At 31.7% G+C, this 15,057-nt stretch overlaps 1 protein-coding gene across 9 annotated transcripts in view; it reads right to left on the bottom strand.

Moving 5' to 3' along the window:
- Nucleotides 1-15,057, bottom strand: part of LOC145292080 (cys-loop ligand-gated ion channel-like) — a 1,494,476-nt gene that overhangs the window by 337,628 nt on the left and 1,141,791 nt on the right. For 6 of the 9 annotated variants that reach the window (XM_080138143.1, XM_080138146.1, XM_080138139.1 and 3 more), the window contains one exon: nt 2,006-12,606. The exons of the other annotated variants lie outside the window; for them this stretch is intronic. In XM_080138143.1, the coding sequence (XP_079994269.1) occupies nt 12,545-12,606 (62 nt within the window). In that variant the 3' untranslated portion in view covers nt 2,006-12,544. Of the gene's footprint in view, nt 1-2,005; nt 12,607-15,057 lie in introns of those variants that run through there. 9 annotated transcript variants of the gene reach the window in all.

The raw sequence follows: 15,057 nt of genomic DNA, 5'->3' as shown, positions 1-15,057 counted from the left end.
GGTTAGTACCAGATGGGTGATCATTTGGGGATTCTAGGCTCTGTATGTGCTCTCTGCTTATCTCGGCATTTGTTTTTAGTCGTCCTGTACATACAATTCACTTGCCACTGGTATTTAACAATGTCACCTCAGAAGATTGCGCACCTCCTGCCACAAGCCCCCCCCCCTACATTGGTATCTACAGTCTGACAAAGAATGAAGGAGCCTGAAGACAAGTTCCGTTTGATATTTGTTTTGTCAAGAAAATTGATTGATTGCTTGGTTGAATGATTTTAGATTTTTAGCTTAAGTGGTCTCACGCATGTAACTTTTTATGTTTTCTTCTGATCCTTATTTATTTATGCATGTTCTGCTGAGTTTAAGAGCGCCCCAAAAACACAACAATAGAAACGTTGAAGATAAAGATAAGGAACTGACGAACTCGTAGTACTTGTGACTCCCCACACCATAAATACTCCCCCATTTACATGACAACTAAAAAAATCCCACCCTTTCAATATAGCGGTCCCAAGATGCTTAAATGACTTCTACTCTAATACTTTCTTTCCTCAGACTGCTAGACTTTGGAATTCCCTCCTTGTTTCCTGCTTCCCTGAATGTTATAACAAGCATAAATTTAAATGTAATGTAAACAGACATCTCGCTGATCAATTCCCCACAATCTCCTGTTAGACATGACTCCGAGTAGTGACCTTTACGTTTAAGTGGTAATATGCTCTGTTTAGGGTGATAAAGAGTTTTAAAAAAGGCGTATGTCAGCTTCAAGTAAGTTACTTTGAATTGGAAACCATGTAGTTTGTTATTTGTAATTAAAATAAATTGTAACACTAGTCCGGTTACTTTTCAGACAAATATTATATCTAAAAATATTTTTCCTTGATAGCAGAGACGTTTAATGAGTTAATGTTAAAAGAAGGAATGAATAGAAACCAGGGATATGAGAAGTTAACACGAGAAAAACCAAGATAACGTTCAGTGGATGTAACTTGAACGCCCGTCATGACCCAGGAAAAGTATCCTTGGAATGCTTGCTGGGAAGGAGTAACATCAATTCAATTAGATGCGAGGGCTATACATTGTGGATTCACAAAAAATGTAGTGGAATAAAATGTTGATTAATAGAATGTTCCTCCTATCGTTGTTCTAGAGGTCTTAGCACAGCTTGTGCAACAGATGGAAGGACAAGACTGTCATGATAAACGAACAAGTTGGATGTTGTTGAATCGTTCTGCTTCTTTGGAGATAGTCAATAGGCATGCACATTCAATCGATGCAGACTTGCCTGCGGAAAGTTTTGAAAGCTTCTATCTATTTCCGAATAATAGTGGCATATCATTAGATAACCACGGTGTGATATTTCGTAAGTGAATATTCGATACACTGTTTCATACAAGCGAATGCTGGCCTCTCAGAGTCCAGAACATGCAACGATTTCTGTGTAGTGAGTGAGCCATGCTTTGCTGGATATGTCATACAAAGATGACAGAGTATATCCAGCAACTCCGTTCTTTGTGTAAAACTCAAAATCTCATGAATGGATGTAGCACGGTGTAAGAAGCGTCTCTGCTGGTTCAGTTATGGCAAACACCTTGAGATGGATAAACAGAGCCTGCATTATGGAAGTGGATGGCTTGTTTGGCATTAGTCATCCAAGCCAGACCTGGGTTGGGAACTATCAAAGAGGACTTAAAACTTGGCAACCTCACAAGGAAGATAATATGGATCGAACTAAATGGCGGACAGAAGTCCGAGTAGTTGCCAAAAGGCAGAACCATGCAAGCAATGGACACATGTCTAAAATTGGGTAGTCACTAAGCCATCGTCTATTTATCCATTTGAAGAAGGTGAGACGTAGATAAAGAGAAGGAAAGAGAGTGACGAACAGTAGTATTTAACATGAAACATATTCCAGAAGACAAAGATAAGCTGAGACTAGAGCTCTGGTCTGTTCATATGTGCCAGAATCGAAATAATGTTGAAATAAAAGTCAACCATGCAACTCGAATTCAGTGGCTACAGCTATAGTCTTTTTTTATTTCCATATTCTAATCATCACAGTTTGAGATGTCAGATGTTCATGTAGCATACAGTGATAGACAAAGGGGATTCGTCAAGACCTTTTTTTTGCAATTTTATTTATTCATTAAAAAAAAAAAACTTCAGTAGTTTCCATTTTTTTTCTAGGGCAGTTTTTTTTTTACAGTTTTTTTTTTTTGAAGATGATGAAAATAAAGAATAAAAAACAAAAAAAAAAATACAGCAAAAACAAATGTTTAGCAAAAATGGGAGTTAATAGACTTTTTTGTGATAAACATCAGAAGGTGAAAATAATAATAATAAAAAAAAAAAACAATATTTTAAAAATGCATTTTTTTCTGGTTATTATTGACTTTATTTTGTGTACAGTTGATTATATTAGATATTACAAAAACTTTCCAAATTATTGATAAGATTTTATTGGCTCTGGATAATTCTTAACTGTAAGCGTGGAAAGACTCTTTGAAAAAAAAAAGGTTATGGTTCTTTTCTAGAATAGTGGCACGGTCAATAAATATAAGAGCACAAATGAACCACAATAATTGACTTGTTTTAACAAACCATAGTTTTAACCGGAAATTACTTTTCATCAACCAATTTAAAGGCTTCAAAATCACAGAAAAGACATTGCTAGTCTTTTTCTATTTCATTCCTATTTTCATGATAGGTGCTCCACTAAGCTCCAGTCTTTGGTTCTCCTCTGTAAAACATTCACAGCAAGAACCGTCTAACTACAACCATTGCAGAAAATTTTCCTTTCTCCTTCGGTATACTTAAAGCTATAGGGAACTTCCATGATCAGTTTATTTCTCAGAATTGCCTTTCTGTGGAACAATACCACGGGGCGACAGCATGGTCGTTTTCAAGTTTAATGTTAACAAATAATGGTTGAGCCAACCTCTTAAATAATCAAATTCTGCTCAGATTAAACCATCATTTGTAATCCCCAACGGGTTAGTCTCACCATCCAACTGACGCAAACCATTAACCCTTGTCCTTGAGTTGCCTTTGAGTCAGGATGAGTGGTGACTCGTTATTAAAAAAAAGCCCCCAAACTTTCGAATTTTGTAGAGCCACAAAAAAATGTCATTGTGCTGACGTATATAATTATAATAAAAAGAAAATTTCTACAAGGTTTACGTCAGATACTTTAATATTCAAAAAGAATATTGACGCCTTTATTTGGCGGTTAGAGAGTTATTTCCAGCTGGGATTAAAGTTCATCGGCAAAATTTAGTCTAGTTCAATGGTGAGCCTTAAATGAAGAAAAACGGTATTTCTGATCGTGCCATTATTCTGAAGCAGAACCAAACGTAACTTTAACCACTCATAATCATAATAATAATAAATAAAAATATTGAGTTAAAAGAAAGAAAAATATAACAGAAAATTCAGTTATTTCACACTACAAGGCCACAAGAGGAATTTAATGTTTTCACTTTTGGTTTTAAGCACAAATGAACAATAATACTTGACTTACCTTTAAACTTTAGTTCAGCTTAATTCAAGGTAGTGTGAAGGCTTCTAAATTGCTTTCAAATTTCCAATTATCACAATTTTAAACCCATGTCGGCCATCTTTGAATACGTTATAAATGCCGGGCTTGCATTTACTATTATAACCCTTCGAAATTCGAAAGGGATTTTGAAGCCCAGAAGCAAATATGATTCGGTTGTGCTGCAAAGTGAATAACTAATTCCCCTAATGCACTCTTGTCGTACGAAAGAACAGAAAATTCATTACGTTTTTGAATGTCATCAGTTTAGCATTAACGTTATTTATTATTAAGTGCATGTGCAGTCATTAAGGTTAGCCATTTTTGTATCAGTACAAACGTATGAAAAGGGAAAAGGTTGAATAGAAACAAGTCAGTTATGTAAACCAAAACAAAACAAAAAAAAACTATCAGGATTTTTTTTAGCAAAATAAATTTTTTCTTTTATCTAATTATATTGGATTTAACCCTTATCTTCGAGTGGTATTTAGCCTTGATAAGTGGTAACTTATTAGTAAAAAAAAAATTAATAAAATAAAAAAAGAAAGCAGAATTATAAAGTAAAATTAGTGAAAAACTTATTTCTTACTGTTTTTTTTTGTTTTCGTTTCTTTTTTTTTTTTTAATAATTTTTAGGATTTTACTGAGAATTCGTTTGATGGAATGATATTTAAAACAGGTTTGTTCTTGCGTAGACGTTTATTAATATTTTTTTTTGCCTTTGTTAGAAAAAAAGTTTGTAAGAAAAAGTTAAAATTAAAAATGGAACAAAATTAACAAACAAATAAAACACTTTTTCAAGAGTACAAACAGATGCGTATAATATATATATATATATATATATATATATATATATATGCTTGTATGTATATAAATGATAATTTCCTAAGAAAAGAACATTTCATAATATTCCTGCACTTCACACACTTTCATTGGTTAAATGACGTGGTGTTATCTTACATCATTAGGTTCAACTGCCAGAACGGTCCAAGTGAATCCAACAAAGCTTTCACCACATGATGGACCTCCAACTTAAGTGCGTCATCGGAATGAAACATCACCCGTTCTTGGATAGAACAGAGGCGCATGAAAAAAAATAATATACTCCTTTGGTTTTGGAGAACAAAAACATCAAATCAAATCCAATTAGTTAAACTCAGTCTACTAGATTCCGCCCCATTTTGAAAGCTATTGATTAATAGAGGAAAGCACCACTCTTTTATTAAGTGTAAATCATAATTTAATCTACTGTATAGGTCGAATTATTTAGAGTGTCGTAAGACCATACTGGCTACTGTGAAATCAGTTCTTTTCTGTATTGGTAGGCCATTCTTGATAACCCATAAGCAGGTTATATACCCATTCACAGATGTCGATGAACAAGCAATCAGGAGTGCAGACACCTTTGATTTTCAATATACTTGTACTTACCATTGAATCTATGGCGACGCATGTACACAAGCAACCACAAGCCGTCAGATTCCGAAGCAGTTGCTGTATGGACTTGCGTTTGAAATATATATTCCTGTCATTAACTACTGTTGCAAGTGATGCATTAGGGGTAGGTAAGCCTTTGCGTCCCACAGACAAAATCTACAAGACAACAAGTACTTTGATGAGATTAGCCAACCAGCTGAGAGAATTTACCAAGGTATGTCTTGGAACCACATTTGATTCATGAAACTTAGTTGATGATTAAAGTATGAAACATTGGGTTGGTGCTAAGCAGGGATTGATCCTAGGCTCCTGTTCAAAGAGCATTCGCCACTCCAACCAGTTGGCCATCCTAAACTGTAATACTTTATTGTTTTCCTTTAAACTTTTATTCAAGCAGAAAATTGCTTTCTTTTTGCCAATTTAAAGTCATAAAAATCACTTTCAAATTTGGAATGGCCGTGACAGGATATACATAATCAGTCATGTTAATCTATTATTGATCATAAAAAAAAAAAAAAAAAAAAAAAAATGGCTGAAATCTGTTTATGTCATCACGCTTCAAGTTCCAAAATAATTTCAAACTGGTAAATAGAAACTAATTTGGGACTTTAACCAAATGTTAAAGGCTAAAGCCAAGTATTATGGTTTAGTTGCGCTTCTAAACCAAAGAAAATGACAAATTTTAAACCAAGACCAGGTCATATCAAGAACTACATTATTTTTGACACTATCCCAGGGCACCTTATGACACCATTAGAATATGCTATGTATTTTATTGTCATATATACAGGGTAAGCCAAATGTAGGTGGAGAAGTTAGGGTTTATAGTTATATTAAAGAATTGCATTAAAATAACTTATACATAAACCTTATTCAAAATGCTGTCCACCTACTTTTAGCTCATCCTATATATATGCGTGTGTTTGTGTGCATTCTTATCCACTTGCCTCCCCTCCAACTCGCTAATGAGGGTACGTTCTGGATGGGAATAAAAATACTTGTATAGTTCTGTCAGTGCTCCCTCACAACTGATATCGCCTAAGGTAATAGGCAATAAACTCATCATCACTTTGAAAAGTGGAGGTAATGCCTGGGGAGATATCTTCCTTAGACTGAACAGATACCACACTAAGATCTTAGCTCAAGCCAGATGAAAATGCAATTCAATATATATATGTGTGTGTGTGTGTGTGTGTGTGTGTGTGTGTGTGCATGATTAATGTGATCGATTCTTATTGGGCTGTTCTATGTCTTGAAAACCTTGATAAATTTTAATGGTTACAAACACATAAGATATGAAATAGAAATTATTTGACCTAGTCTTTACTTACTTTCTAAAATATCAACGTTCTGTTTCTTGGTTCATTTTTACATCATTTATATATATATATATATCTATATATACATATAAAAAAAATTCTCTCTCTATACATGTAGAAATGAATGAGTGGTGGTCTGTTTTCAATTTCTTTTTGTTTTTTCAAAATATTAAAAAATGAGAAAGAAAAAAAACAAGTTTTAAAATAAATAAATGAAAAATTATAAAAAAAAAAATGATAGAAAACATCAACATAAGGGAAAATAAATTCTGTGTACATTTTCGTTTTCTTTAAGTAAATATGAATATTTACCAATGAGTTTTTTATTCATTCAGAAAGATATAAATATCTCTCAGGGTAGAATGAGGGTGGGAAATTGTTTTTTTTTTGTTTTTTTTTGTTTATTTTCTTGTTTTTAGTCCATTGTCTTATGTGTAAAAAGATGAGATATGCTGTGGATGCATTTCTTTCTTTTCAGAGAGAGAGAGAGAGAGATAGTTAGGGTAAGGGAGAGGTCAGGGTTGGAGATAGAAATAATGCAGAATTTCTTGTGACATTTTTTAACTTTATTATTTATTTTATTTTTTTTTTTTTTAGATTTTTTTTCATGCATTGCCCATTTTACTTTAGTTTTTAAAAATTGAACCAAAATAAATTTCCTCTTCTGGTGCTTTTTTTTATATTTGTATATCAGTTAAAAGACTACAATGTTTGTTTCACATAAGCACACATTGCGTCTTTTGGTGCTCATAGTAAGTATAATTAGTTATGTGATATTTGGATATAGTAACTATTATTATTATTATTATTATTATTATTATTATTATTATTATTATACTGAAAAAATTTTCTTTTTTGAAATTTCAAATAATTCTTTTTTTTTATTTTTTGTAGTCAGCTGTTAAAAAGAATTTAATAATTTTACATTTCACTGCCATTCAATAATTAATTTATAAAAATTGGTAGTTTTGTTTCGCCAAATTTAAAAACAAAAACGGTTTTAACGCTTCCATTTTGTTTTGCTTTTATTAACATTGTATTCATTCTTTTTGGGTTTCATCGTCATCATCCGTCATGTCCATGTCCATTTAAATGTTTTACAGATATATTAATTATGAAAATCAAACATGGAAGAACACATCGATTGTTTAAACGAAATTGGTTCTTTCGTGCATCGTAAATATATATCATATCGAGTTTCTTCGTCATCTTTATTGTGCCATTCAGCATCCGAGCATTTTCAACATTTATTCTGCACAATAAAATCAATTTAACTTAAACAATATCCATTTATATTTTCCCCACTTTTTTTACTCATTAAATAATTTACTCTTTATTCAAGTATTTTTTAATTGTTGATTTCAAACGAATAAATAAACCAGAATCGGGTTTAGAAGCTTCCAGACAGGAACAGGAACATACCGTATTTAAAGAGGAGCTGATTTCTAGTTATAAAGATTAATAAAAAATTGTTTTATCCAAAACGCAATTATTTGCATTATTTATATATTTCAATTGGAATAATTAACAAAATTGTTTTGTAGATTTTTAGTCAACCGTAATGATACTTTTCTTCCCATAAACATGTCTTTTTGTTGAATCTTTTTTTTTTTTAGATTTTTAAATTAAAACCCAAAAATCGTAGTCACCTAAATATACATCCAGAAAAAAATTTTCGTTTCTCTGAGATTTACTTCCTTGCTGACTTTCATTTAACGAAATTAATTTTTGAAATTAATTTCGTTCCTGTATTCTGCTTCTTGGCATAACAATTATTTTAGACAATGTTAAAGGATTTGTATGAGAAATATTGTAATGTTCTGTGAATAAAGTTTATTGTCTAATTAAATTCATAAAGCAATCATTTTGATCATCCATTTTATATAAAGTCTAATAAGAAACTGGATATCCTGTGACACTGTTTCGCTTTTTTTTTCTCTCTCATTAGAAAATTATTCAAACAGACATATACTATGCATCCCCCCCACTTTTTACAAATTAATTTTTATTCTAATTTTTGCGAAAAAAAATTCTGGATTATTGTGACTAAAGAATTCAATTTTCAGATAATAAAAAGAAAATCGAAAGTTATCTGCTCAATTCTCAACATTGGGTTCAGTTTTCTGTGAAAATATAACATAATTGTCATCTTATTTGATTTTCTTATGTATATATAGCCAAAATAATAATACTTACAAAACGCCTTTTAAATTAAACATACATAACCAACTTAATCAACATCATAAACATTGAAAAGTTGTTTAAAAAAAATTATAATCTGGAGTTTTGATGACTAATAATCTTAAGATAAAAATATGAATAATGTTTTATAAGAAAGACGTATTGTATCCACCACTATCCGATTTTATAAGTCAATGCGAACCTATATAAATACATATCTAATATAAACCAACTTTGTATCTATTTATGTCTATATATACATAAATGCAAATATATCTATGTACGTGTATATATAAATCTACATAGTTGGGATGTATACATATCTACATTATATATGCATATATGTATAGGGTTTATATATTGCGATATGAACATATATGTGTGTGTGTGTGTGTGTGTGTGTGTGTGTGTGTGTGTGTGTGTGTGTGTGTGTGTGTGTTTGGTTAAAAAATGACAGATAATTTTATCTCACGTTAGGTTTTGCCAAAGAAAATGGCTTCATTGGAATGACACAAATAAACAGAAATAAAATAAACTAGCATCAGGCTGTGACGAATGGGTATTATTAGGTCTGTCTTTTCCAATGTGTAGAGGACAGATCATGTGAGGAGGTTTTACGCCATTGGTTGATCTAGCCATATGGTTACCACATATTAAAGGCACACCATGAAAATAACACTTCTTCTTTTTCAGCAAGGTCGTCCATGCGGTCAATTCTCATCTAATTCCGTGACATGACAGTGAGGCAGGATATTTGAACATATGCCACAAACTAGTACACCAATACAAGAAATTGCCTTTCATTATCTCCATGTGGAGGAAACAACATGTATTTTTGGTGTATTGTTATTGAATGTAAGTACACCTTGTTAGTAAGGGTTTTATTTCTCACCCTATCGTAGAACAAATATAATCTGATAGGTTTAAAATATATTTTCATTCTCATCACTGTCCCAGGTCTGAACATAGAGGTCATACTAGACCAGTAAGATTGCAGTTGCTGATAGCAGACGTGGTGACAAGTTTATGCCTTTCTGGCTACACCGATGATCTCTCATACCATATTCCAGGGCGAAACCACCTTTCCATAATATTGCCAGATTTATATAGAAAAACATGGATTGATTTTCCTTTGTTATTCGTTTCATTATTCAAGATTTTTTTTTTCGTGCCTGACAGCTAATTCATATCTAATTAAGATATTTGTAAATATTTGAAAACATCTCATTAATTCAATTTTTATTACTGACGAAGCAATTCCTCTGGTAAAACAGCGAAATAAAATTTATTTTTTCATATGGATATTTTTATTCATTATGTCAGATTTTCAACCAGATGCACACACACACATATATATATATATATATATATATATATATATATATATATATATATATATATATATACACACAGGGTATCTCGAAAATGTACTCACACTTTGTTATTAACATTGTCTGTACAATAATGATCATCACTTTGAACATTTGCAAACATAATCTTTGATTACATTTGTCTAATCTATTTGAAGTTATTCTGTCTATGTTCATAAATAAAGGTTTTGTCGATATTCGATGTGCGAATATATGTTAACATTTTTTGAGACAACCCATATATATATATATATTGATATTTTCAGTCATTTTGTCAGATTTTCAATCAAATGCACATGCATATATTTATATGTGTGTGTGCGTGTGTGTGTGTGTGTACATAAATAAGTATTTATATATCTCTAAACTTTTGTGTTTTGAAAATTTATTCAGCTCCTCTTAAACTGCGTTGTTTTACTCTTGTCGACTTTATTTTCAGGTTAAATTTAATAATAATTAAATTTGGTTTTGGAAATTGTTTTTGGAGGAGAACTATTGGCATTTATTTTTCTTTACTTCTTGGGGCAATCATGGAAATGTTACTTTGGACTCATTTCATATCAGTTCATTGGCATTTCATTTTGGAATTTCTTTTAACTCTAAAGATTTTTTTTTTTCTTATTTTTTAATTCTTGGGAAAAATCGAAATTATCTTAAACTTGATTCATGCTTTTTTTTTTTTTGCCATCCTTGTCTTATTTTGTGGTTAATATTGATAGGAACATTTTACCAAAACAAATCCACTTGAATTTAAAAAGAAACATTCCCCCAAAATTATTCAATATTTTTTTTTAGTGTAAATTCGGATTTTGGTTATAAAAGTATTTAAATGTACAAAACATGATACAAGTTTTATGGAAATGGTGGGTAGTATCTTTTTTTCTTTTCGCTTAAAATATCATTTAATCATAATAATCAATTTAAGTTATTTTTTGGTGGAGAAAAGGAGGGGGTGAAATCCTTTCAGTGGAGGGTTTACTGCGCTTGTCATATTTTTCACCACAGGGGGTTTTCTGCTCGATTATTGTTAATTTTCGGGGAATTTTAAAAAGATCATTTTTATATCCAGTTTTTTTTTTGTTTTTGTTTTTTTTTGCTTGTTTGTTTTCGCTTTTATTTTATTTTTTTTCAAATTATGACATTTTATAATTTAGATTTTGTTGGGAAATAAACTGGGTTTTCATATTTAAAATTCATTTTAAAGTGGTAAACAACACTGTATGACCCACATATAAGGAGTTCTTATTTAAACCATTACACATTTTTTTCCGCAGGTGTCATGTGTTTGTATGTTTATACATACTATTTTTCCGTTTTTTATTCCGTTTTTTTAATCTGCGCATATCTATCCATTTCGCATATATTTTTTTGAATGATAAATATATACTGCTCTGTTACAAACCATCTTCGGGTGAGAGTATAAGCTGGTAAAACACATACAGATCCATTAAAGTTGCTTATATATGGTGATTATACATAAAATACGTTTACATACGTATATTTTTACTAATAAGTACCTATTGTTAATATATAACTGTTTCATCCATGTTCAGATAATCAGACTCAGTTAATGCGATAAAACTAGTAATACAGAAGGTTTAAGCAGCAACTTCCTACAATTTTATAAATACTTCATAAGTTCATCAAGGGAGAGAAATTTCGTTTTCCTTTTGTGTATAGGTTATGAAGAGGGGTCGCTTATATCATTGTGTATCAAACTTACTTCTAAAATGAAACAAGTCTGAAATCTCTTTAAGCTTCCTGTTTCTTTGAGGTAGGCGAAACAAATTCACCAGAAATACACATACACACAAAAGAAAAAAAAAAACAAAAAAAAAAAAAAACAAAACCAGTAATCAGTTTTGTGGGTAGAGAGAAGTGATGTCTGTTTCTAGATTTAGCAAGACAGATGACAAACTTTGTCTCGGCATTATTGAGAAATCGTCCCCTTGTGTCATTGCTGAAAATAAAACTGTCTTTTCTTAATCTTGCCGGACATATAAAGCCTAGTGGCGAATAGTCGATGGCAAAACCAATAGAAAAGGAGGATTTTGTCGAAATAGAGAACTTATGAGATTGGAAGTTGTGCAAACAGTTTTGTCACTGATCAGGACATTTCCAAATAAGTTTATTGGCAACTGCTCGTTTCTAAATTGCTGGATCTTTTCCATAATTTTTCTAATCATTTTATTTCACTAAAACACCAAATATTTATTCATTTTAATTTTAATCGTAATTTAATATAATTCTTAGAACAAATCTATCCATTATTAATTTTTCTTTACTTATTAAAAATCTGTATAGCTATATAAAAAAGAACCCAATACATTAACAGATTAAAATCTCATAATTTGGGTTGAAAGGGTATCTTATATATATTATATTTATAATACAAAATAAAAAAAGCGTATTTAAAAAATGACTTAGTCATAACAATTTTCGTTTCAAAAATGTTTTTAAGCAACTTTTGTTCTGATGTTGTCATATATTGTTGTTTCACCAAAGTGCTGCCCATATATAAGTTCCTATATGCTGCAACTGCTGCTGCTACTGCAGCTATGACGACATTCGACCGATGCCTGTCTTGTATTGTATCCCGAGGCATGGGTAGGCGGCATCCTGGATAGAGTTGCAGGCTTGTCATGTGTAGGTGACCTCTCTTGACTCACACTGGCACTATGTGCCTGTGGGTCATTCTCGTGATGTCATCTATCATGTGTTGGTGTCCCTATCAATATTTGTTGTTGATGTTCATTAGGAGACCTTCCTGTTGGCGGCAAACATCACCCAAGGCAGAAGTAGGAGACAGGCAAAAAAAGGAGAAGAGAAAAAAAGAAAAAAGTAAAATTAGATCAAAGTCAGAATAAATGTATATATATATATATATAAACTATCAATTACAAATATGTGCAAATATTGAAAAAATAAAAGTGATCGATGATGTTGGCAATTGATTGATCAGTGCAGCCCTGATGCATTGGAAGCCTATCATGTAATAACCAAGTGTAATTTGTTTTTCTCATGTTGCAGAATTTTTGAAATCAGGATTCATAATTTTACTTTGATTATTCGGACTAGTGTTTTCATCTTAGATGTTATTCTCACAACTATTTCCGATTTTATTCTAGTGCGTCTTGTCAAACTCGGGAATCTGAATAAAATTTCAAATGAAACTCTTTAACTCGTGAGTAGTTTGCTCTCCTTCCTCAACTATGATTGTGTAAAAGTCTTAAGTAATACGTATAAAATCTGGGTAGAAGACTTGGGAAATTCGTCTAGAATATGGGTAGAAGACGTGACAAATTCATATACAATCTAGGTAGAAGACTTAGGTAATATGTATAGAATCTGGCTTAAAGACTTAGGTAATTCGTATAGAATCCGGGTAAAAGATAAGGTAAATCGTGTTGAATCTGGGTAAATGATTATGTAAATCATGTAGAATCTGGGTAGAAAACTTATGCAATTTGTATAGAATCCGGATAGATAACTTGGGTAATTCATCTAGAATCTGGCTAGAAGACTTGGGTAATTCATCTAGAATCTGGCTAGAAGACTTGGGTAATTCATCTAGAATCTGGCTAGAAGACTTGGGTAATTCATCTAGAATCTGGCTAGAAGACTTGGGTAATTCGTATACAATCCGAGTAGAAGACTTAGGAAATTTGTATAGAATACGGTAAGAGGACTTAGTTAATATGTATAGAATCAGGGTAAAAGACTTAGGTAATTTCTATAGAATCTGGGCACAAGGCTTGAATTCGTAGAGAATCTAGGTAGAAGTTTTCAGTAATTCATATAGAATCTGGGTAGAAACCTTAGGTAATTCCTGAAGAATGCAGGTAGAAATTTCAAGTAATTACAAATTATTTAGGACTTCTACCCAATCATGACTGACTAAAATAGAGATAGTTACCGTTGTTGATTAAACAAAGAATTTGTTCGAAAATTTCTATAGTTCCTGAAATAAAACTTCTTGTCTTCAACAAGATACACCTGAAGAAGTTCAGAGATTTTACCAACCGAAATATTGTGAGAATAACATCCAAGATGAGGAGAATAATCCAAATAATCCAATAAGCAAGTTCATTAATAAAAATATTCTATTACTGTAGAATTAAACATCCAATGAAATACTTACACGTGTACAAGATTAATAGAGTAGCAAATCTTTTCGGTCTACATAACGAAGGTTGTCAACAGGAAATATAAAAAGGTTCTAATAGGTTTTAAGGAAAAGTCGACCCAACATTCATCCTTTTAATGTTATGCAGCGATTTCTATAATATACAGGGTGAACCAAAAAAAAAAAAAAAAAAAAAAACAGGCCCCAACTCTAATTAGGCCCCGTTTCTTAGTGTTTTGTCCGAATGAAATGAAATTTTGGTCATAGCTAGTTTATTATATTCAAAACATCTCATCAAAACACTAGGGTCTTTTTTTCTCCGTTCTACAGCATATATTCTAGATGGCCTCCATTTAGCTTTTGTTCTTTTGTTTTTTTTTTGGGGGGGGGTCACCCTGTATATATCAACACTGTTGTATTCATTATATTCATTATTAACAGCACATTCCAGATATAAAGGTGGATCGACGTTTACTTGAAAATCCTGTTTATGATAATCACTATACCGACGAATTCTTTAAAGTGACGAAGTTATTTTATTTAAACAAAAACATACATTTTAACATGTCTTTTTTTTAAATTTTTAATCAAAAACAATAATCATAAAGTTCATCCGTTTCCTAAGGCATGAAGTCCGAATCATTTTTTGAGGAGCTGTGGGAGGATCAATGGTCATTCAATATTGCCACCAAAATACCACATTCATTCTCTGGCTTCATCTTAGATAAATGATCCCCAATTGATTTTATTTGCCAGAAAAAATATTGTTGGGGGAGTTGGATGACATTCACAGATTTAAACAAACAAAATGTAGGTTTCAGGCCGCATACTTTTTCTGGTGGCTCAGAAAGCAGGTCAGTCTCTAGATGAGAGCGGAGACTAAGTGGTATGTCAAGAATGCAATAGACTGCTGCCGAATATTTGAATAGATGGTGTTTTACAAAATATAATACTACACTTTAGGGATGATCGAGGACAAAATAAATGTAGGAAGTGGGCATATCTGGTGGACCTTTAGAAGTAAAAAAACAAAACAGGGTCAGGAGTCATTTAGCTCCACTAGCTAAGGGTCTTTTCAATTTGAGGAATGGG

This window comes from Euprymna scolopes, chromosome 13, assembly GCF_053919585.1.
Source record: "Euprymna scolopes isolate OS-2025 chromosome 13, ASM5391958v1, whole genome shotgun sequence".
Taxonomy (NCBI): Eukaryota; Metazoa; Mollusca; class Cephalopoda; order Sepiida; family Sepiolidae; genus Euprymna; species Euprymna scolopes.
This window is presented reverse-complemented; position numbering and strand designations above follow the sequence as displayed.